The 21227-nt window shown below is 45.2% G+C and overlaps 1 protein-coding gene across 3 annotated transcripts in view; it reads left to right on the top strand.

Moving 5' to 3' along the window:
• Window positions 1–21227, top strand: part of LOC306913619 (RING finger protein 17-like) — a 53621-nt gene that overhangs the window by 18384 nt on the left and 14010 nt on the right. For 2 of the 3 annotated variants that reach the window (XM_079490406.1, XM_079490404.1), the window contains 17 exons: window positions 468–618; window positions 1103–1290; window positions 1943–2078; window positions 3050–3212; window positions 3668–3783; window positions 6550–6670; window positions 9240–9357; window positions 10476–10757; window positions 11809–11968; window positions 13916–14028; window positions 15364–15454; window positions 16628–16752; window positions 17213–17528; window positions 18104–18212; window positions 18826–19001; window positions 20398–20517; window positions 20633–20713. In XM_079490406.1, the coding sequence (XP_079346532.1) occupies window positions 468–618; window positions 1103–1290; window positions 1943–2078; window positions 3050–3212; window positions 3668–3783; window positions 6550–6670; window positions 9240–9357; window positions 10476–10757; window positions 11809–11968; window positions 13916–14028; window positions 15364–15454; window positions 16628–16752; window positions 17213–17528; window positions 18104–18212; window positions 18826–19001; window positions 20398–20517; window positions 20633–20713 (2566 nt within the window). The remainder of the gene's footprint in view (window positions 1–467; window positions 619–1102; window positions 1291–1942; window positions 2079–3049; window positions 3213–3667; window positions 3784–6549; window positions 6671–9239; window positions 9358–10475; window positions 10758–11808; window positions 11969–13915; window positions 14029–15363; window positions 15455–16627; window positions 16753–17212; window positions 17529–18103; window positions 18213–18825; window positions 19002–20397; window positions 20518–20632; window positions 20714–21227) is intronic. The other variant, XM_079490405.1, reaches the window with a different exon arrangement.

The following is a 21227-nucleotide window of genomic DNA, read 5'->3' as shown; positions in this document are numbered from 1 at the left end:
ATCTTTGAATCTAAATCACTGATTTCAATTATAATCAAAATCCGTGTTTTTGGCGATCCTCCCGCAAATGTTTCGGTTAGATGCTAGGCTATCTGCGCAAACAAGATGGAGTCCTGTGTCACTTTGAAAAGGGCTCTGAAGCTCCAAATAGCTGGGCACACCGTTTTACTGGTTCCAACTGACGCGGGGCAGTTGTTTATGTAAGTCAAGTTTACAGGACTCATACAAGGAAGAGTGGGCACCTAAACATTGTGGGCACCTCAGTGTTAAATTGGCTTTTTCCCCTCCCAAAATGTAAAATAAATAAATAAGGAATTAATTTGTATAATGGTAATGGATGGACATATTGTGAAAGGCGTGTTTTCGGGGGTGAGCGTATTCTTGTATTCCCTTGCACTACTCTTTTAATCATCCAAACTTTGTTCTCTCCTCAACTGCTTCGTCCCGCCGCCGCCACCATCACCCAGTGAGACGGGGATGGCGGTGAACGATGAGTCCATGCTGGAGGCTGTTAACGAGCACGTGAGGAAGGCTCCCACGTTGCTGCAGGATGAGCTGAGATACTTTGCTCCTCAAGCCATCAAATGCTCCCTCAAGGACCTGATCCCCGTTGACTTGGTAGGAACACTGACATTATACTAGGGCAGGGGTTCTCAACGTTTTTGACCGGGGACCCCCGGAAATGCTTTGGCAATGTCTCGGGACCCCCGCCCCGCCCCCTCCCGACCCCCAATATAAATTGACTGCTACAATAACCTTAAACCATTTTGGGCGGGAACCCCTTTTGGTGTTTTAAGCATTGTTATAATTTAGCTATTCAAAAATAGCAGATCTACAAGCTCGAGCTTGTAGGTCGAGCTTGTAGGTCGAGCTTGTAGGTCTGCTATCTTGTAGGTCTGCTATTTTTGAAAAAGACGGAGTAGGAAAGAATCGTGGCATTTTATCATGAACATTAGTGAGGACCTATTACCGGTATATGAAGCTAGGTTGAAACGTGGTGAAGTGGTCCCTTTTAATGAGTTAAATGGCTTTGTCCACACAACAGATACACATGGTGGTGGACAAAATGTTGACTATTTTCTGTGTGTGCGCGCGTTCCCAGGCTCGAGGCTGGAGCAGGGAGGCTCGCAGTGAGTTCCGTGCTGTGGTGGGCTCGGCGGCCGTGGAGATGCAGCTGTACGGACAGGACAAGGACTGTCTGCTGGTGGACCTCAGGAAGGCGTCCATGGACAGAGCCAGCGAAGTGCCCATCTCTGTGAGAGAATACCTCATCTTCATGGAGGTGGCCAGGTCTGCTCTGAGGCTTCTGTCTCTCTCTTTTTCGTTGAGAATTTGATTTTTTTAAATGTTTTATTTAGAAAGAACCATTGACTTAGTAAAACCCATTAACACATGTTTTGCGCATGCTGTGCGCAGCCGTTCACTTACGGCCCCTTTAGGTCTTAAAGGAGCATTCAGTGATTTGGGTGATTTGGAAAACCACCCAGTCCGCCCCGGTAACAAAATGTGCACATGCACGCTCTACAGTGGGGGGAAGTGCAACAGGCCAACAGCACATGCACCAAGGCCCGCCCCCACTCGATCATGATTGGAGGAAGGCCCCACACATCCTGATTGGATGAGGGTTTTGCCATCCGCCACCAAAACTGAAACTAGGGTTTTTTGACCCCAGGGGCTCACTGGGGACAGGGAGGAACTCCTTATATGGTCAGCACACTCTATAGTAGGGAGGATTATCCAGAAGAAATGAAAAAATAAGTGATATTTAAATTAAGTCAAATCACTGAATATACCTTTAAAGTCAATTGTTGGACGGCTGGAATTGTTAGCACGGCTCAAAAAGAAACGGATGCTTTCTCGCTTTTAATGGTTAAAGAACTGAAGGTGTAATATAAGCTTCACATGTTAGTAACGCCTGCCGTCCCTCCCCCGTCCTCCTCAGGTTCTACACGTCACTGCCCTCCAGTAGGACTCCTCTGCAGTACTACCCTTGTAGCTACCCCAAGGTCGGCAGAGAATGCAACGCAGTGGTCACCCATATCAACAGCCCCTCGGACTTCTACATACAACTGGTAGTTGTATGTAGCACGCACGCACGCACGCACGCACGCACGCACGCACGCACGCACGCACGCACGCACGCAAGCACGCACGCACGCACGCACGCACGCACGCACGCACGCACGCACGCACACAGACAGACAGACAGACACACACACACGTTTGTATTACTATACTTTTTGAGGGCCGCTAGCCCCTCCTATATCCAGCTTTTGGTGTCTGTCCACAAACGCTTGTCCTACACAAACATTACATTCCCATTGACAATGAATGGATAATTTTACGTCCTAGTGTCTGAGCAAATTGATATAGGGCTCCAATTTCGTCGCCGCCTTTACCCGCGACGCGGCCAGCAATTCAGCCGCTGCCCGAACATTACGAATATAGGAGCTTCCTCTGTCCCTTAACAGTATTTTGGTCCAGTGTCACCCGCTATCCTTTTTGCAGACACCGGTATTTGCGCCTAGAGGTGTGGTCATGGGCGTGCTGGCACGCTTTCCCCTAAATTGCTATTTTGGTCACACACATTTGGGAAAGCGATAGTCGAGTTTCAAAGCACCCGTAATGCCAAATTAGTTTGGTAAAGAGCGGCGCGCACGGGGCACCGCGCGCCTTCAAGGCAGCAACACAGGCAATGGCACGTGGACTGGTGAATTAACGCCCAAACCACACCTATGCATAATATAATGGGTAACGGAGGTGTTTTAGGGATTTAGACAGAACCAAAATACCAACTTTAGTGGGGGAACACCCCTTCCCCACTGCTAAATCCCATAACAGTGTATTTAGAAAGATCAGACGAAAATGGAGCCCATAGTGTCTATTTTATGTCATGACATACGATGATAAGATCACTTCACACGGGTGTGATTTTGGTTTTCTTTTTGAGGACCTCCTATGCACAGCTGTGTGTGTCTGTAGCATGGAATGTGATGATTTGATTGGCTGATGTATGATGATGCTGTCATCTCTCCCCCCCTCCCCCCAGGTTGACAGCATGGAGTTCTTGCTGCTTTCCAACAAGCTCCAGGAGTTCTACTCCAGCCTGCCTGAGTCCAGAGACCATGACCTGCAGCTCTACTGTCCCGTGCTGCAGCAGGCTTGCGTGGCGCGCTACAACCACCTCAGCTGGAGCAGGGCCAAGGTCATAGGTAAGGGGGTGTGTGTGTGTGTGTGTGTCTGTGTGTGTGTGACTGTGTGTGGCGTAGATCTGCTTTTGGCTTCTGTGGCCCTAATACATGGAATGACCTGCAAACGACATTCAAATTGACCACATTGGTACCCTTGAGTCGTTTTAAAACCTTGGTGAGCATACAGATCCCCACAATATGTAACTGTTTTTAGATCGTCTTAGCTTTTATTTGTAACCTACCGTATGTACCGGTAATTCACATGTATACCTTTTATTGATGTTCTGATGTATTGTGATGCTTTTTTTTAATATGATATTGTATTACTCGACGACACTGAAATTAGTGTAATTTCGAGAATAAATAAAACTTGAATGAATGAAAGAATGAGGACTATTTTTATATATATGATGTATTAACATGTTGATCGTATTAAAAGTGTGCGTGTGCGTGTGTGTGTGCGTGTGCGTGTGCAGGACATCCTGGGGGCAGGAAGGTGGAAGTGATGTATGTGGACTTTGGCAACAAGGACATCCTTTGTGTCAGCGAGCTGAGGAAGATCAAGGATGAGTTCTTCTCCCTCCCTGTCATGGTTAGAGCAAAGCTGAACAAAAAACAACTGCATTGAAAATAAAAAAACCTAACCTGTAGGTGTGCAATTAATCGCAATCCCCCACTGACTGCCTAGTTTTTGAGTGGTGCAACCACTCCCTTCACACCTCCCACACGGAGTTGCACCGCTCACTTCACACGGGTGTGATTTTTCACTAACCTTTGGAAGAGGCACACGGATTCACAAATCTTTTTTGTTTGTAGTGTAATACAGGGGTTCTCAACCCGTGGGTCGCGACCCCTCAGGGGGTCGCCAAAATATTTTAGGGGGTCCCCAAATTCTTTAAAAAAAATATATATATATATATATATATTTTTAATTTTATTTTCACGATTTTTCAAAAATAGCAGACCTACAAGCTCGTAGCGCGCCACTCGGTGGCGCGCTATGAGCTTGTAGATCTGCTATTTTTCAATAGCTAAATTATAACAATGCTTAAAACACCAAAAGGGGTTCCCGCCCAAAATGGTTTAAGGTTATTGTAGCAGTCAATTTATATTGGGGGTCGGGAGGGGGCGGGGCGGGGGTCCCGAGACATTGCCAAAGCATTTCCGGGGGTCCCCGGCCAAAAACGTTGAGAACCCCTGGTGTAATAAAAGGTAATGGAAGTACAGTAAATTAATCTGTTTTCACTGTGGATAATTAGAAGAAAGCACTTTGTTTATTAGTCACGGGGATGGGGATATAAACCAGTGGTTCCCAATCTTTTTCATGTGAAGGACCACCAAATTGACACCAATTAGCCCGCGGACCCCCATTTGAAATGCCAGGGACCCCCATGCATAAGAGAAGATTGTATGACTCTAGCAGTGATTTCTCAACCATTTTAATTTCAAGGACCCCCAGTTTGACATGCATTAGGCTACGGATCCCCATTTAATGGCATTTCTAATATCTGCCACCCCCGATTTATATTGTAAAATCAACGTTTCATTAACTCTGAGAGTGTACGACCCATGAGGGTCCATTTGGTTCCAAACTATCATTTAGCTGAGAACCCCCTGGAACTCCCTCAAGGACCCCTGGGGGTCCCCGGAACCACTGATATAACTTGTGTATTAGAATTAATCGTTGCTGTGGGGGCGGCGGTGGCTCAGGGGTAGAGTGCCTGGATGGTAACCGTAAGGTTGCCAGTTCGAACCCGGGCTCCCCCAGAGTTACTGTCGAAGTGTCCTTGAGCAAGACACTGAACCCCTAATTGCTCACGATGTGCTAGTTGGTGCCTTGCATGGTTTCCGCTGCTATCGGTGTATGAATGTGTGTGTGAATGGGTGAATGTAATGCACAATCTCTGTAAAGCGCCTTGGATAAAGGCGCTATATAAATGCACCATTTTAAATGCACCATTTGTGTGTGTCCTCTGTGTTCTCCTGCAGGCCATTCAGTGCTGTCTGTCCAACGTGTGTCCTCTCTGTGTTCTCCTGCAGGCCATTCAGTGCTGTCTGTCCAACATGTGTTTTGTCTCTGTGTTCTCCTGCAGGCCATTCAGTGCTGTCTGTCCAACATGTGTCCTCTGTCTCTGTGTTCTCCTGCAGGCCATTCAGTGCTGTCTGTCCAACATGTGTCCTCTGTCTCTGTGTTCTCCTGCAGGCCATTCAGTGCTGTCTGTCCAACGTGTGTCCTCTGTCTCTGTGTTCTCCTGCAGGCCATTCAGTGCTGTCTGTCCAACATGTGTCCTCTGTCTCTGTGTTCTCCTGCAGGCCATTCAGTGCTGTCTGTCCAACGTGTGTCCTCTGTCTCTGTGTTCTCCTGCAGGCCATTCAGTGCTGTCTGTCCAACATGTGTCCTCTGTCTCTGTGTTCTCCTGCAGGCCATTCAGTGCTGTCTGTCCAACGTGTGTCCTCTGTCTCTGTGTTCTCCTGCAGGCCATTCAGTGCTGTCTGTCCAACATGTGTCCTCTGTCTCTGTGTTCTCCTGCAGGCCATTCAGTGCTGTCTGTCCAACGTGTGTCCTCTGTCTCTGTGTTCTCCTGCAGGCCATTCAGTGCTGTCTGTCCAACGTGTGTCCTCTGTCTCTGTGTTCTCCTGCAGGCCATTCAGTGCTGTCTGTCCAACGTGTGTCCTCTGTCTCTGTGTTCTCCTGCAGGCCATTCAGTGATGTCTGTCCAACGTGTGTCCTCTGTCTCTGTGTTCTCCTGCAGGCCATTCAGTGCTGTCTGTCCAACGTGTGTCCTCTGTCTCTGTGTTCTCCTGCAGGCCATTCAGTGCTGTCTGTCCAACGTGTGTCCTCTGTCTCTGTGTTCTCCTGCAGGCCATTCAGTGCTGTCTGTCCAACGTGTGTCCTCTGTCTCTGTGTTCTCCGGCAGGCCATTCAGTGCTGTCTGTCCAACGTGTGTCCTCTGTCTCTGTGTTCTCCTGCAGGCCATTCAGTGCTGTCTGTCCAACGTGTGTCCTCTGTCTCTGTGTTCTCCTGCAGGCCATTCAGTGCTGTCTGTCCAACGTGTGTCCTCTGTCTCTGTGTTCTCCTGCAGGCCATTCAGTGCTGTCTGTCCAACATGTGTCCTCTGTCTCTGTGTTCTCCTGCAGGCCATTCAGTGCTGTCTGTCCAACGTGTGTCCTCTGTCTCTGTGTTCTCCTGCAGGCCATTCAGTGCTGTCTGTCCAACGTGTGTCCTCTGTCTCTGTGTTCTCCTGCAGGCCATTCAGTGCTGTCTGTCCAACGTGTGTCCTCTGTCTCTGTGTTCTCCTGCAGGCCATTCAGTGCTGTCTGTCCAACGTGTGTCCTCTGTCTCTGTGTTCTCCTGCAGGCCATTCAGTGCTGTCTGTCCAACGTGTGTCCTCATGATGGAGACTCCTGGAATGAGAGCGCCATAAAAAGATTCCACGGCCTCACCTTCCAGAAAGCGGGGGTCACTGTGCTGGCCACAGGTACTGTTTTATTTTTTTGTTTTTTAAAGATTCTCTTTTTTGCCTTTTATTAATCTCCGTCCTGAGCGCTGGGCGTTACTATTTGATAGGGCGGAGAACTCCGTTTATGCCGCTCGGGGTGTTAAAAGGCTACTACAGTGAAGTCAGTTCATACTAAATTGTTTATAGGGTCAATATAAGTAAAATAAATTAGGCCTAATCTTTCCATGAGTATCTTTATTCTTTCAAAAATAATACAAACAGCCAATAGAGGGTATGCGTGTGACATCATCATCAAACCAGGAAGTTATGCAGGAACGCCTACGGAGTGGCAAAAAACTACTTTCTGGCCTTGACAGCCCATACATCCACACAGAAAGGTCATATCTGATTGCATTAACACTAGCGCGTCGGAGCGGTCAGGCTGACCGATTTTGAAATTTTGAAGTGGATTTTCTTTGCCCATGAAGTCCTGAGAAAGTTCCCCTTGCATGACTTTTTCTAAATGTTCGATTCAAACCATCTCTGTTTTTTTTTTCATCTGAAACGTTTTGGAAATATGATTTTAGACATAATTCTACTAAAATGTCTGCTCTTTTTCGGTCCGTGGGACCGCTCTTAGAGCCCTCACCCTTTCTCCCCCACAAGCAGTGCTTTTCACACCTCCCTCCCGGCTGGAGACGGGCATTGTTCAAGCTAATGTGTCATTTGCATTCCAACTAGCCTTCCACATGTAGGCAAACTTACATTACAAACTTACATAAACTAAATGTTGTTTTAGATGTTATATTTGTTATATGCGGTTTGCAGAAATAACGATGTCTGACTTTATTTCTCGAAACGGAAAAAGAAATATGGTGTGTGGTATTGTTTCCACCAAGCGCATAGCTCAATAGATATAAATACATGTTGACTATACACGCCATCTTTAGCATAATTATGTTGGAATAATAAAGTTTATAGCATTGTGACTATGTCGCGCATATTAATTTCATATATCAGCGCATCAAAAATATGGTGAAATATGGTGTATTGACTGACTGGCGTATTGTTTCAACCAAACGCATAGCTCAATAGATATAAATACATGTTGACTATACACGCCATCTTTATAGCATAATTATGTAAGGTGGCGATGATAAAAATGAATCAATTATCCTGGAATAATAAAGTTTATAGCATGGTCTGTTTGACCCGACCGACATTTCCTTGGAGCGAGAATGTTCGCCGATGCGCGAATCAGCGCGATGCCAAATAAAAATGACAGTGTTTGAAATCAGTCCAACCCGATAGACGTCCCGAACTTCTAAATGTTTTGTCAGTAAGAAGAACAGTTCTGTCCGTCCTTCGTCTGTAAACTTTTCTGCACGCGACCAGTGGAACTGATTTCCACGCATCACGGCTCTCTTTTTTTCTCTCTCCCTCTCTCTCTCTCCCTCTCTCGTGGAGAGGGAGAAAATATCCAAGTAACTGACGGTGAGGTATGCGGAAGTGCATTTTAGATAACGCTGTAGCACTATTTGTGGCGGTGATGCGTCACATGACTTGTTCTATCCTATGGTGTATATATAAACCGTGCTGCTGCTACGGACCTTTCTGCTGGCACAATAAATCAAATATATATAAATGACATCGATCATGTAAGGCTAGGCCAGGCTTAGCCTTCCCAAAAATTATGCTGGGTATTTTTAAAATATATATAGGCTAATATGTGCGCAGCATTATATAGAAGGCTATAGCCGCTCCCAAACTCCCAACTCCTTTGTCTGCAGCCTAAACTTTTCTGATTTGCACGCACGCACGCACAGCTCTTTCCTTTTTTTGGCACAATCAATCAAATATATATTAATTACATCGATGTTTCCCCCTCTATATAAAATGACAATATATAACTAATGTCGTATTTCGTCTGAGCAATGTGCCTGGCTCTGGCAATAACGTGTGGTAGCCTATTGTATTGGCTCAATACAAAGTCGGACAGTGTTTGCTGCGCAAGGGTATTCAATAAAGCGCTCACACCGTCACTATAATTATAGTTTGGTAAACTGAAATAAAAAATAACTTTGAGTTGTCCTGTCTAGTTGAAACTGCTGCCTTGAATTCGTTGGAATGTAACATTTAGAAGACAATGGCAAGCCGTCAACGGGTGCAGAGAGAGGTGTGAAGATCATTAGACAGTGGGGGAGACAATGGCCAATCAAATAGCACGAAAAACACCGGTCAGCCTGACCGTTAGCCGTCATATTAGTAGTGCATTTTTTTCAGACATCCTAGTGTTAAACAATGTTAAACTCACTTTGCCTGTTGCTTTGCCACTCGATTTGCCACTCGATGTGCCATTCACTTTAAGCATACGCTCTATAGCATAATTAAGTTGTGAATCTTAAACATAAGGCAACTAAAACAATTGTAGAAGTTGTTTGCTGTAGTATTTAAGGCAGTGTGTTTGAATCTGCATACAGGGCTCCCGCCCTCCCACCACTGGTGCGAAATCGGGTAGGAAAAACGGGGTCGCGTCTCTTACACATGGCACTGTGTGTGTGTGCTTTTAAGTAGGTGTAACTTCTTTCACTAACTGTCCCCCATGTAGCCAAGGCACCCAAATCCAAGCCACTGCCCGTCTCTCTGTACCAGAGTTCCCTCAATGGACCGCTGACCAACATAAATGAGTTGCTGATCGCAGAGGAGCTGGCCTGCTTCAGGACGTGGTGAGACGTTCGTTTTTAGTTCCTGTGCTTTGTTTTTCCATCTTAAGCCATTCAGGGCGGGAACCCCTTTTGGTGTTTTAAGGATTATGTTATACTTTAGCTATTGAAAAATCTTGAAAATGTGGCGCAAATCATTGGAAAAAAAAAAATATATATATATATATATATGTGTGTGTGTGTGTGTGTGTGTGTGTGTGTGTGTATGTAGACGTCGTCTACACAATTAGAGAATGACAAATAATTGTCTGTTGTCTCTCCTCTGCTACCAACATCAATTTTGAAAGAACTGTGGACAAAATATTATTTCGTTTTGGTTCTGAGAGGCCAAATCTCATCAATTGGTGGTCCGTGGCTCAAATACCAAATAAATAATGGTCCTTGACATGAAAATGGTTGAAAACCACTGGTCTGGACAAAATTGGATGTACGGTCAAATGCAACTGGTTAATTCGGTGGAGTCATGCATACAACTGTGATTGTGGATTTAATTTGACCACATGTCCATTCCACCCACCACCCTTTTCTCCTCTGCCTTTCCTCTCTTTCCTGCCTTTCTACACACAATTTCAATTCAATTCAAAGGGCTTTATTGGCATGAGAAAACATACGTTTACATTGCCAAAGCAGAAAGCACAATACAACAATACATCAATACAATCAAAACAAAAAATATGTACATTTGAACGTCAGAATCTTCAATAGATCAATTTCTATATTGTACCAAGATCACTGGATGCAGGTATAGTGCAGGAATATACACAATGATTAGTCTTTAGGGTGGTTGTGTTCCGTTTGATATCCTTCTCCTATCACAGCAACTCACAAATCTTGCTGCTGTGTTTGCACATTGTTGTACTTCGCCCAGCAGATATGGGAGTTTTTTGTCATTGGTCATGTTTTCAAAATCTCCGTGTGTGGTTGTAATCTGTGGGAAGTATGTGTCTCTGATGTCTTGGTACAATGGACAGATGGTTAGGAAGTGTAGCTCGGTTTCCACTTCATTTTGTGTGCAGTGGGTGCATAGTCTGTCTTCTCTCGGGATACAGGTCTGCCTATGACGGCCTTTCTCGATCGCAAGACTTTGCTCACTGAGTCTGTACCCCTGTCCTTCCCTGCAGCGTGGGCGACACAGAGCCCTGCGCTGAGGACCCAGTGTGGGACCCTCCACTGGAGGTCATAGCCTCCCCCGGGCAGGAGTCTTTGCCCAACGGCGGTGGCGCCGGTGGCAGCGCGTCAGACCAAGGAAGCCTCCGAGGCCAGTCTCTGGATACGGTGGACTTCCAGCCCAATCTAGAGCTCCCCGCCGTCGGCCTGGAGGAGCTGAAGGTCAGGGTCACCCATGTCAACTCTCCTGGGAGCTTCTACGTCCAGCTCACACAGAACAATTTCCAGCTTAAAAAGTGAGTGGTATTATGGATTTGGCCATATTTACAAATGGCAATATGTGTCACGGAATACGTCTTATCTTCGGCAATATTTTCCAAGATGACTAGTGATATGCCGTAGTACTGGTCATACTGACCAGTCTGTTGTTCTGTAGCCTGGGGTCCACCTATGCTTTCTATGGCATAGGCAGCTCCCGGCAGGATCCGCCGGGAGAATCTAGACGCAGCTGCGCGAAATGAGACTAATTAATTAGAGCGAGTGTGTGTGTGTGTACGTGTGTGTACGTGTGTGCGTCAATTTAACAAAGGTGCAAACGATCAGAAATCAGCAGAGAGTGATCGACGTTTGCGCTACTGTATGCCGAATTGAAGTGGACTCGGGCCCCAGACTTTTTTTTTCTCTCCCTGGAAATAAAAACGTCTGAGTTTCCGAGGCTAGTTGTTCTGTTATGCAGAATCCTGCCAGTAATCATGTAGGTATTAGTGCTGCTAGGTGGTGTGTCCCGTGGAATTGCAATTCCGTGCTATTTCACCGTGTTTTGGGGGAGCTATGGGCAGTTCCCGCTCTATGTGGGAGATAAACCCTCTGTGTCGTGTTCAATGCAAACTGTGTGCTCTGCAGTGTTTGAAAACTAAGACGCAAAATGTTCGTCGACTACCTTTTTCCACTGACAAAAACTAAATGGAAACTAAATAAAAAAACTAAGCTATGATGACTAAAACTATGACCAAATATACTGACAATTTCGTCAACAAATAAAAACTAGACTAACATGTTATGAAGGGACTTAGCCGATCTACGTATCTTGTAGATCTGCTATTTTCAGCAAGTGTAAAATCAGTCATTGCGACGGCATCAAGGCCCGCTAAAATACATTTCAATCAACTAAATCAACTGTAGTTTTAGTTGACTAAAATCGTATGATATTATGAACACAAACGTGACTAAAACTAAGTGAAAACCATTCAAGAGACTATAACTAAAACTAAAATAAAAAATTTGCTGCCAAAAATCAACTGTGTGCTCCGTGTGGAGGATAAACTTTCTGCGTCGTCTTCTCTCCAGACTGTGTGAGCTGTTGAAGCAGGACTGTGTTTCCACGGAGCCCCAGGGGGAGGACGGCGTCGTCCAGTGGGAGGCAGACATGTTCTGTGCCGTCCTGATCAACGGCTGCTGGGAGAGAGGACAGGTCCACAGCACCGTGGCATCCACCAGCATGGCTGAGGTATCATCTCTGATCTTTTTATAATTTTTATCTCATGATTTTGCAACCCATTTTTTTCAGCCAGTGTCGATTATATAATGCAACCAGTATACTGAAACCAGATATAATCATTAGGGAAGGTGTATGCATGTACTATGTGTACTATATGTAAACTCTTCATTTCCATATTCCAGCCATTCAGTTGCATAAAAATAAAAAATAAAATAAAATAAATATTTGGGGACCCCCCAAAATAATTTGGCGACCCCCCGAGGGGTTGCGACCCACGGGTTGAGAACCCCTGATCTAATGTAATTCTATGCATGAGGAGTCCAGGCTGCTTCTTTTCACCCGGTCGGACGTAGCACGTGGAAGGAACACGTTATTCCGACCAGTTCCTTTCCCCTCCATCAGGCGCCCCGGCTGGCCAGGGGGAGGTAGTTTAGAGACCAGGATTACTGCATGTTTTTTTGTGAGGGTATCTAGTACCCTACGGGACACAGGGAGAACATGCAAACTCCACACAGAAAGGCCGGTATCATCTCTGATCTTCTATCACACTGTCGGCGATTAGTGCTTCCATTCCCGCTGAAACCGTTTCATATACAGTAGAAAGCTTTTCAGAGTTATTATAGGGTCTCGATTGTTGCTTTGTCTCTGTCTTTATTGTCATTCACACGGTAACTTTACATCAGAGATGGACGGCTGAACGAATTTACAGAATAGAATAAACTCAGAAATGAGTGAAAATCAATACTGTAACCAACACTAAAATAAAATATTACATTTGCCTTGACTCATTACATACCGTAATATATCCCTATTCTATTTCACATGAAATAAGTCCATAGGATTACACTTAAATTGATATTGCACACATACTATTAAATAGGGGTGTGCTGAAATATCGATATGGCGATATATATCGATACATCCTCCCGCGATAAATAATCAATATTGATTATTAAAATATCGATATATATATATATATCTTTTTTTTTTAAATTTGAAATGTTCATAATGAAGTGATGAACAACATGTTTAGAAAAGGAGGAAATGACAGCTAAAATAAAGCAAATCCCACTCAGATTCCACAGCAACCAGAAGTACTGAATTATTGGATGGTGATTTGTCCAAAGTCTCCAAACAATACAAAATGCTGCATTTTTTCAGTTCCAAGTATTTTGTAGTTGCAGATATCGTGATATATCGTTGATGAAATTTCATACAATATATCGATATATCGCAAATATCGCAATATATCGAATATCGTGATATTATCGTTATCGAGGGCCTAATATCGCGATATATATCGTATCGTGAGGAACCCATATCGTCCCACCCCTACTATTAAACTGCATATGTATTTCCAGTTTTGGATAATATATCACATCTCAAGTGTGTCTTTTGTTTAGCTTATTATGTGTTCTTAATTTGGGGTGGGTAAAAAAAATGAGATGCAGGATGCATTCTACTGTCAGTACAAACTCATCTAAATCAGTGGTTTTCATCAACCAGTGGTCCGGGGACCACCAGTGGTCCTTGAGGGGGTTCCAGGTGGAGAGTTGGTAACCAAATGGACCCTTATAGACCTTTAACTCTTGAGAGCGTAACATGAAACCAGGTCCATTTGGTTTCATTTTACGCTCTCAAGAGTTAAATTATTGTTAAACATCTGCATTACTTAATTTACAAGAAGTCTATACACAATTCAAGAATGTAAAAGAAGAATGTTGTTATTTTGATCGTTTGCCTGTTGTCTGTCATTGTGTACAAAATCTTATCTAAGTTTTGCGTCTGAGAGGCTAAATGTTGGTCCGTGGCTCAAATGCCAAATAATTAATGGACCTTGACATGAAAAAGGTTGAAAACCTATGATCTAAATGATAATGGAAATAAAGAACTGATTTGCAGTTCATACTAATAATTACCATGTGGTCTCTGTCTCCCTCTGGTGGCTGTGTTTAGGTAAGACGTTGTGACTATGGCAACAAAGTGTCCGTGCAAATCAGCAGCCTGAGGCCCCTCCAGGCTTCCCTCGTTGGCTCCCTGGCATTAGAGTGTACCCTCTGTGACATCAGGTAGAGTGTACCCCTCTGTGACATCAGGTAGAGTGTACCCCTCTGTGACATCAGGTAGAGTGTACCCCTCTGTGACATCAGGTAGAGTGTACCCCTCTGTGACATCAGGTAGAGTGTACCCCTCTGTGACATCAGGTAGAGTGTACCCCTCTGTGACATCAGGTAGAGTGTACCCCTCTGTGACATCAGGTAGAGTGTACCCCTCTGTGACATCAGGTAGAGTGTACCCCTCTGTGACATCAGGTAGAGTGTACCCCTCTGTGACATCAGGTAGAGTGTACCCCTCTGTGACATCAGGTAGAGTGTACCCCTCTGTGACATCAGGTAGAGTGTACCCCTCTGTGACATCAGGTAGAGTGTACCCCTCTGTGACATCAGGTAGAGTGTACCCCTCTGTGACATCAGGTAGAGTGTGGTCAGGAGGTGCACGCACATCCCGGGTTAATTCAACAAAATGGGTTAAACTGGAAGTTTGCACCGCTCATCCTGCTTGCTTGCTGCTGCATACTGATACTGCTGCGCTGTGTCTGCTTAGACTTTTGCTGCTCACCCTCCACCCCAGCTACCACCTCAGTCTCACCCTCCTCCACCCCAGCTACCAAAGAAAAGTACAAAATACCCACATCACTTAGTAGAGGTGCTGGGTTCGAAAGGGACATCAGAAAAAGAAAAATGAACCCATGAGTGCGCGGTTTCATTCTTCTTCCTTTTCTTTATATATGAGTCCCATACAAAATTACCCAAATATGTTGCCATTTCTGTAGCCAGTACTTGGAAGGAGCACAGGTGTAAAATGATGTAGGAGTGCTCCCGACATGATATCCAAACTGCTCTGCTTCTTCAAAAAAATAGAAGGAGAAAAAACGTACTGTTATTTCAATAAATATTGACCCAGGAATTAGTATACTAGTATACCGAAGCGTCCCAAATATTTCAGATGAAAGGGCAGGTTTCATAAAGCTTATAATGGCTTCTCTCCATCGAAGCCTTAACTCATTTAGGGCGGGAACCCTTTTTGGTGTTTGGTATTAAAAATAGCAGAGACCTGAAAAATCATGAAAATGTGTTGCAAATCTTTGAATATATACTCTTTCAGAGCGAGCGTTTTTAACTCAAATCTTTGCTTCTGGGGGGGTCCCTGGAACAACATATTTTCAGATGGGGGTCGGCGGCCAAATACATCAAATTTTTGGGGTCCTTTAAATTACATAGTTTGAGCACATAGAAACATGACAGAAAACTGTCATGATTTAGAAGACATTTTGTAGAATCGTTCCGACGTCAAAATGGGTTAATTATTGTCACCATGTCATGTGTGTCTCTCTGTCTCCGCAGGCCAGCTGGAGGTAGCTCCACTTGGACGGCCACCGCCTGTGACTTCATGTCCTACTATGTGACTGGAGCCATGGCCACCATGACCATAAAGGTATGTACATCTCTCTCCTCACATCTCTTCGTCTCTCCTGGTAGATGGCTGGCTGTGTTGTCTCCAGTGTGTCAGTGGACCAACACCATCACCATGCACATAATGCACATTCATTGTATACTGTTTTCCTTTTCCAGCAGCACTTGGCACCTTGCCCACATAGCCAAAACTACTAGTAATTGGTGTACTACTGACCATGGTATTACTGTGCTTAACTGACCAGCCAATTGGCCTGACCTGAACCCCACAGAGAATCTATGTTGTATTGTCAAGATGAAGGTGTGAGACACTAGGTTCTACAATACGAATGACTTTAAAGCTGCTGTCGAAGCAAATCTAGGCTTCCATAACTCCTCAACAGTGCCAATGGCTTATCACCTCCATGCCACGCCCCATTGATGAAATTATTTGTTTAAAAGTAGCCCAGACCACGTATCGAGTGCATAAATTAACATACTTTTCAGATGGTCGACATTTCTGTATTGTGTTTTTTTTTCTCATACAATATTGTAATATTTGAGATAGTATTTTTTGATTTTCATGAGCTGTATGCCAGAATCATCAAGATTAAAGCAAAAAAAAGGTCAAATATTTTCATATGCGCAATTACAATATTCACATTTTTTGAGAAGCACCTGTATGTGAAATGGCGTGTATTTTGCTGGCTCTGGTGTTGTTTTTATTCGTTCCATGTGTTGTGTAGGAGCTGACCGAGCATTTATTTATTCCATATGAGCGAGTTCAGTCAGGAAACTCGGTGCAGTTGCCGGCGGCCGTTCATTAAGGCCGCCTCAGCATCACATTCTCATTCACATGATCCACTCATCCAATCACACACTCATTCCATCTTCATACCGGCTATTTAAACTGGAAGTTTGCACCGCTCATCCTGCTTGTTTGCTGCTGCACACTGATACTGCTGCGCTGTGTCTGCTTAAACTTTTGCTGCTCACCCTCCTCCACCCCAGCTACCACCTGTCTCACCCTCCTCCACCCCAGCTACCACCTGTCGTTTTGGATCTGCTGTTTAAGTCCCTGTGGTTGGGACTGATGCGCTTGATCAGAGTACCTAAAAAGCAGATCCAATTCATTGCTAAACCTTAATAAATCTATTGCTCATTGTATATTCCATTCATGAATTGTCCTGACTGAAGTGTTGTTGTGTATAATTAGGAGCTGACAGAGCAGCGTCCCGTTCCCGTGTCTCTGTCCTGCTCCAACCAGAAAGGAAAATACGTCTGCATCGCCGACTTCCTGGTCAGCGAGGGCCTCGCCCTCAAGGAGAGGAGGAAACAGAGGTACAGGTGTTGATTTGATTTAATCTTACGCCGTCATCTGAAAACCCTGCACCTCTTCAGACTCCATCTTAGCCCGTAGCACTTGCCGTAGCACTTGCCCTAGCCTCGACGACCTTACAGGCGTATGCAAAGGCCCAACTTATGTACTGTAACTTAGATAGCATTTTATGTAGACATGACACTTTTCGGGTACTGCATCGTCTATTTCTCACTTCAAATGTTTTCCAAAAACATTCTTGAGAGCAATGTTTAGCTGTAAATGCCATGGTGTGTTTGTTAACATGGCTGTCATGTTGGATACAGCATAAAATCCAAGCAGCGCAGCAGGTGCTCCGAGGCTTTGATTAGACAGCGGCATGTTATAGAGCGGAGCGGTCTGTTATCAAGAAATAACACACTGCTGAATTCAGCGGCTGACCAAACCACAATCAAACATTCAACCAAGCTGTAATAATTCCAGAGAGGCTTCCACAGTGAAGACGGAGGATGGTGTCTCCGGCCCCCAGGATGCTGTCTCGAGGCCCCAGGATGGTGTCTCGGGGCCCCAGGATGCTGTCTCGAGGCCCCAGGATGGTGTCTCGGGGCCCCAGGATGCTGTCTCGAGGCCCCAGAAGGGTGAGATTGAAAAGGACGTCCCTGCTGTTGATAACAGCCTCACTCCTCCACCAACACCTCCTCCACTCCGTCCTCCAGCTGTCTCCAGCCCAACGCTGCCTGTTGTTGTTCCCAAGCACGCACCTAAGCCTGCCCCTCGCACTGCGTTGACTGAGAAGGTAGTCACGCGCGCACACACACACACACTGTCCTGTTTTTGAGTGGTGTAAACCACTCCTACAACTGGCTTTGTTTTGAGTGGTGTAAACCACTCCTACAACTCCTACAACTGGCTTTGTTGTGCAGAAAAAATGAGCATGGTTGATATGTTCACCCGGGTGTGATTTCATTACGTCCTACAACTGTCTTTGTTTGTGCAGAAAAAATGAGCATGGTTTCTATGTTCACCCTGTTCACCCGGGTGTGATTTCATTACGTCAGACATGATTTCATTACGTCAGACAGGCTATGTAAGACCTTACACCACTCAGTTCACACGGGTGTGATTTTTAAAATGTATTTTACTGGCAGCATTATGAAACCCCTCTTTGGTACAGCGATATGTAGCCTTTTCTTTGTCTGTTCAGGTCGGAATGGCATTATGTTTTCGCCCCTGCCTATGTGTCTGTCTTTCTGTGTACTTCTGTGGAGGGGCCCATTTGGCAAATCATAATCACACATTAAACGAGGTGTTTCTTTCATCTCTCTTTGAGAATTGAGAAGTGTGTGTGTGTGTGTGTGTGTGTGTGTGTGTGAGAAGACAACATGGTACCCGCCTCCTGAGCTGCCGCCTCATGGTCCAATCAGATTGAGCATCTCTGCTGTCGGGGACGACGGTGTGATCTATGGCAGGACGTACCACGCTGGTACGTATCTCTGCTGTTTCATACATTAGACAACTGTAAAGTGCTTTTGAAGGTACCACAAGGTAGCACTTTTCTGTAATTTTTGGATCCTTAACTAACTCATGGCCACAGACTTCTTTAACGCCTTTTTAATGAAACCCCGAGCCGCCAACGATGCCATTAATGTGTTATTCAGTGCTTTATTTAATAATAAACCTATAATGTTGGCTTACCGCATATCAAAGCTCTCGTCGATCGACGGCTCCATGTCCCTTCAGCCCCGATGTATTGAAAAAAGAGGAAGGTGGCGGATGAGGCCTTTCTAGTCCTTTTTATGAGCATTCCATTTCAAATCGCGGTGGATGAATAAAGCGACTGTGTTTAGTGGCTCAATAGCAACTCCCCGTGACCGCGCATCTAAAATATGAATGTTTCTAAAGACTCGTAGCCAGTGATTAGTCAGATCAGCACGACCACCTTCGCCATTGGTGTTTTGGGGAGACGAGGAGGCGCTCTTCTTCTACAACCAAATGGAATGGTGGTGAACGGTGGCGGTCGCTGAACTATCGCTAGCGCCCCCTGATGGTGGTTGAGTTAATGTGTGTGTGCGTGTGTGCTCGTGTGCTCGTGTCAGTGCACCTGCTGAAGCAGCTGAGGTCCAGGATGAAGAGGCACATGAAGGAGATCCAGATGCCAGTGCCCAGACAGAAGGCTCCCAGCTGGAGGTCCGTCCAGGGCTGTGTGGTCATGGGACCGGACATGCGCTGGCACCGAGGACAGCTGCTGGAGCAAGTCAGCAGACAGCTCAGGGTACTTGTATCTGTTTGTCTGTCTGTCGGTCGCAATCTCTCTCTCCCTCCCTCCCCATCACCCCTCAACTAGTCTTGCGTAGCCAGACAACTATTCCACAATCTCCAAATACTATAGAGTCTGGAACTACACCTCCCGAAATCCGAGTAAGGAAGCTGCCATTTCAGTTCACAAAAACTCTTTAGAGCTTATTTTCTTATTTATTTTTTCTGCTAAGCAGCAAGCTATATATGCTTAGATGATTTCTATTTATATTCAGATAAATGTGCGCGACTGTAAAGACGAAACAGAAGTGGTGAGGAGGCTCCACTTCCGCTTTATATTTTCAGACTGTATGATGGAAGCATTTGGAAATTGCGAGAGGCAACACGAGACTACCCCTCAACTGGTCCAGGAGAGTACAAAACTCTGATAGAGATGAATATTGATGTGAATGTGTATGCTGCTACAGTATGTAAGGTTATTGTAAGGTTATGTAAGGCAGGGGTTCTCAACGTTTTTGGCCGGGGACCCCCGGAAATGCTTTGGCAATGTCTCGGGACCCCCACCCCGCCCCCTCCCGACCCCCAATATAAATTGACTGCTACAATAACCTTAAACCATTTTGGGCGGGAACCCCTTTTGGTGTTTTAAGCATTGTTATAATTTAGCTATTGAAAAATAGCAGATCTACAAGCTCATAGCGTGCCACCGAATGGCGCGCTACGAGCTTGTAGGTCTGCTATTTTTGAAAAATAGTGAAAATAAAAAATTAAAAAAAACTTGTAATTTGGCGACCCCCCCGAGGGGTCGCGACCCACGGGTTGAGAACCCCTGATGTAAGGGATAATGTATGGCAACAGGTGGTCATTGTTGATAGATAAATCACAGACTGGGTGATTAACCACTGACGCTGAGAGGAGGTGGTTAATCAATATCCCGCTTATTACACGGCTGCTTAACACATACATTAATTAATTTACCCAAAAGTGACAACAAAACAAAGTATTTCCTTGCTTACGGTAATGAAAGTATTTCAAGTTGGCCCCGCAGCTAGAGCGCAACAAGTCGCCTCAGAAACAAGGAAGTGAGGGTTGATCAAATGGAATCAATTTGATTCCATAGTCTATTTCTCGCTTCAAATGTTTTCAAAAACATTCTTGAGAGCAACGTTTAGTTAATGTTAATTTTGTGTGTGTGTGTGTGTGTGTGTGTGTGTGTGTGTGTGTGTGTGTGTGTGTGTGTGTGTGTGTGTGTGTGTGTGTGTGTGTGTGTGTGTGTGTGTGTGTGTGTGTGTGTGTGTGTGTGTGTGTGTGTGTGTGTGTGTGTGTGTGTGTGTGTGTGTGTGTGTGTGTGTGTGTGTGTGTGTGTGTGTGTGTGTGTGTGTGTGTGTGTGTGTGTGTGTGTGTGTTTTCAGGTGCGTTATGTGGACAGCGGCCAAGTGGAGAACTTTCCATTTTGTCACGTGTATCCCAAATTGCTGTGTGATGAAGTTCCTCAGCTCTGTATCCCCTGCCAGCTGTATGGACTCATCCCAGTAAGAGATGAGTGTGTGCGCGCGTGCGTCTGAGACACAGCATCATTTAGATGTAGACATCACTTTATTGATGTGTGTGAGTACAACATTGAGCTGTGTGTCTGTCTCTCTCTAGGTGGACAGGGCGTGGCAGCCTGATGCAGTGGCTCTGCTCAGAAACCTGCTGGTGGGACGTTCTCTGGACATGCAGGTCACGGTAAAGGTCCACTTGCCAGAATGTGAACCCCGGCATTTTGAGTACTTAAAGGAGTATTCAGTGATTTGGGTGATTTGGAAAAAAACCCGGTCCACCCGGTAACAAGATGTGCACATGCACACGCTCTACAGTGGGGGAAGTACAACAGACCAACAGCACGTGCACCAATGCCCGCCCCACTCGATCATGATTGGAGGAAGGCCCCTCTCATCCTGATTGGATGCCACCCAAAGCCCAAACCGAAACTAGGGTTTTTTGACCCCAGGGGCTCACTGGGGACAGGGAGGAACTCCTTATATGGTCAGCACACTTTATAGTAGGGAGGATTATCCAAAAAATAAGAAAAAATTAGTGATATTTGAATGAAGTGAAATCACTGAATATACCTTTAAAACTAAAGTTTTATGCTAGAAATGTTGAGTATGGGTCCCCAGCATGTAAAAAACTGCCGGATGCTAAATCGCATATGTTGAGCAATTTTCATATTTGGCATAATATGTGACCATACCATTAA

Source organism: Electrona antarctica (assembly GCF_951216825.1).
Source record: "Electrona antarctica genome assembly, chromosome: 21".
NCBI classification, from domain to species: Eukaryota; Metazoa; Chordata; class Actinopteri; order Myctophiformes; family Myctophidae; genus Electrona; species Electrona antarctica.
This window is presented reverse-complemented; position numbering and strand designations above follow the sequence as displayed.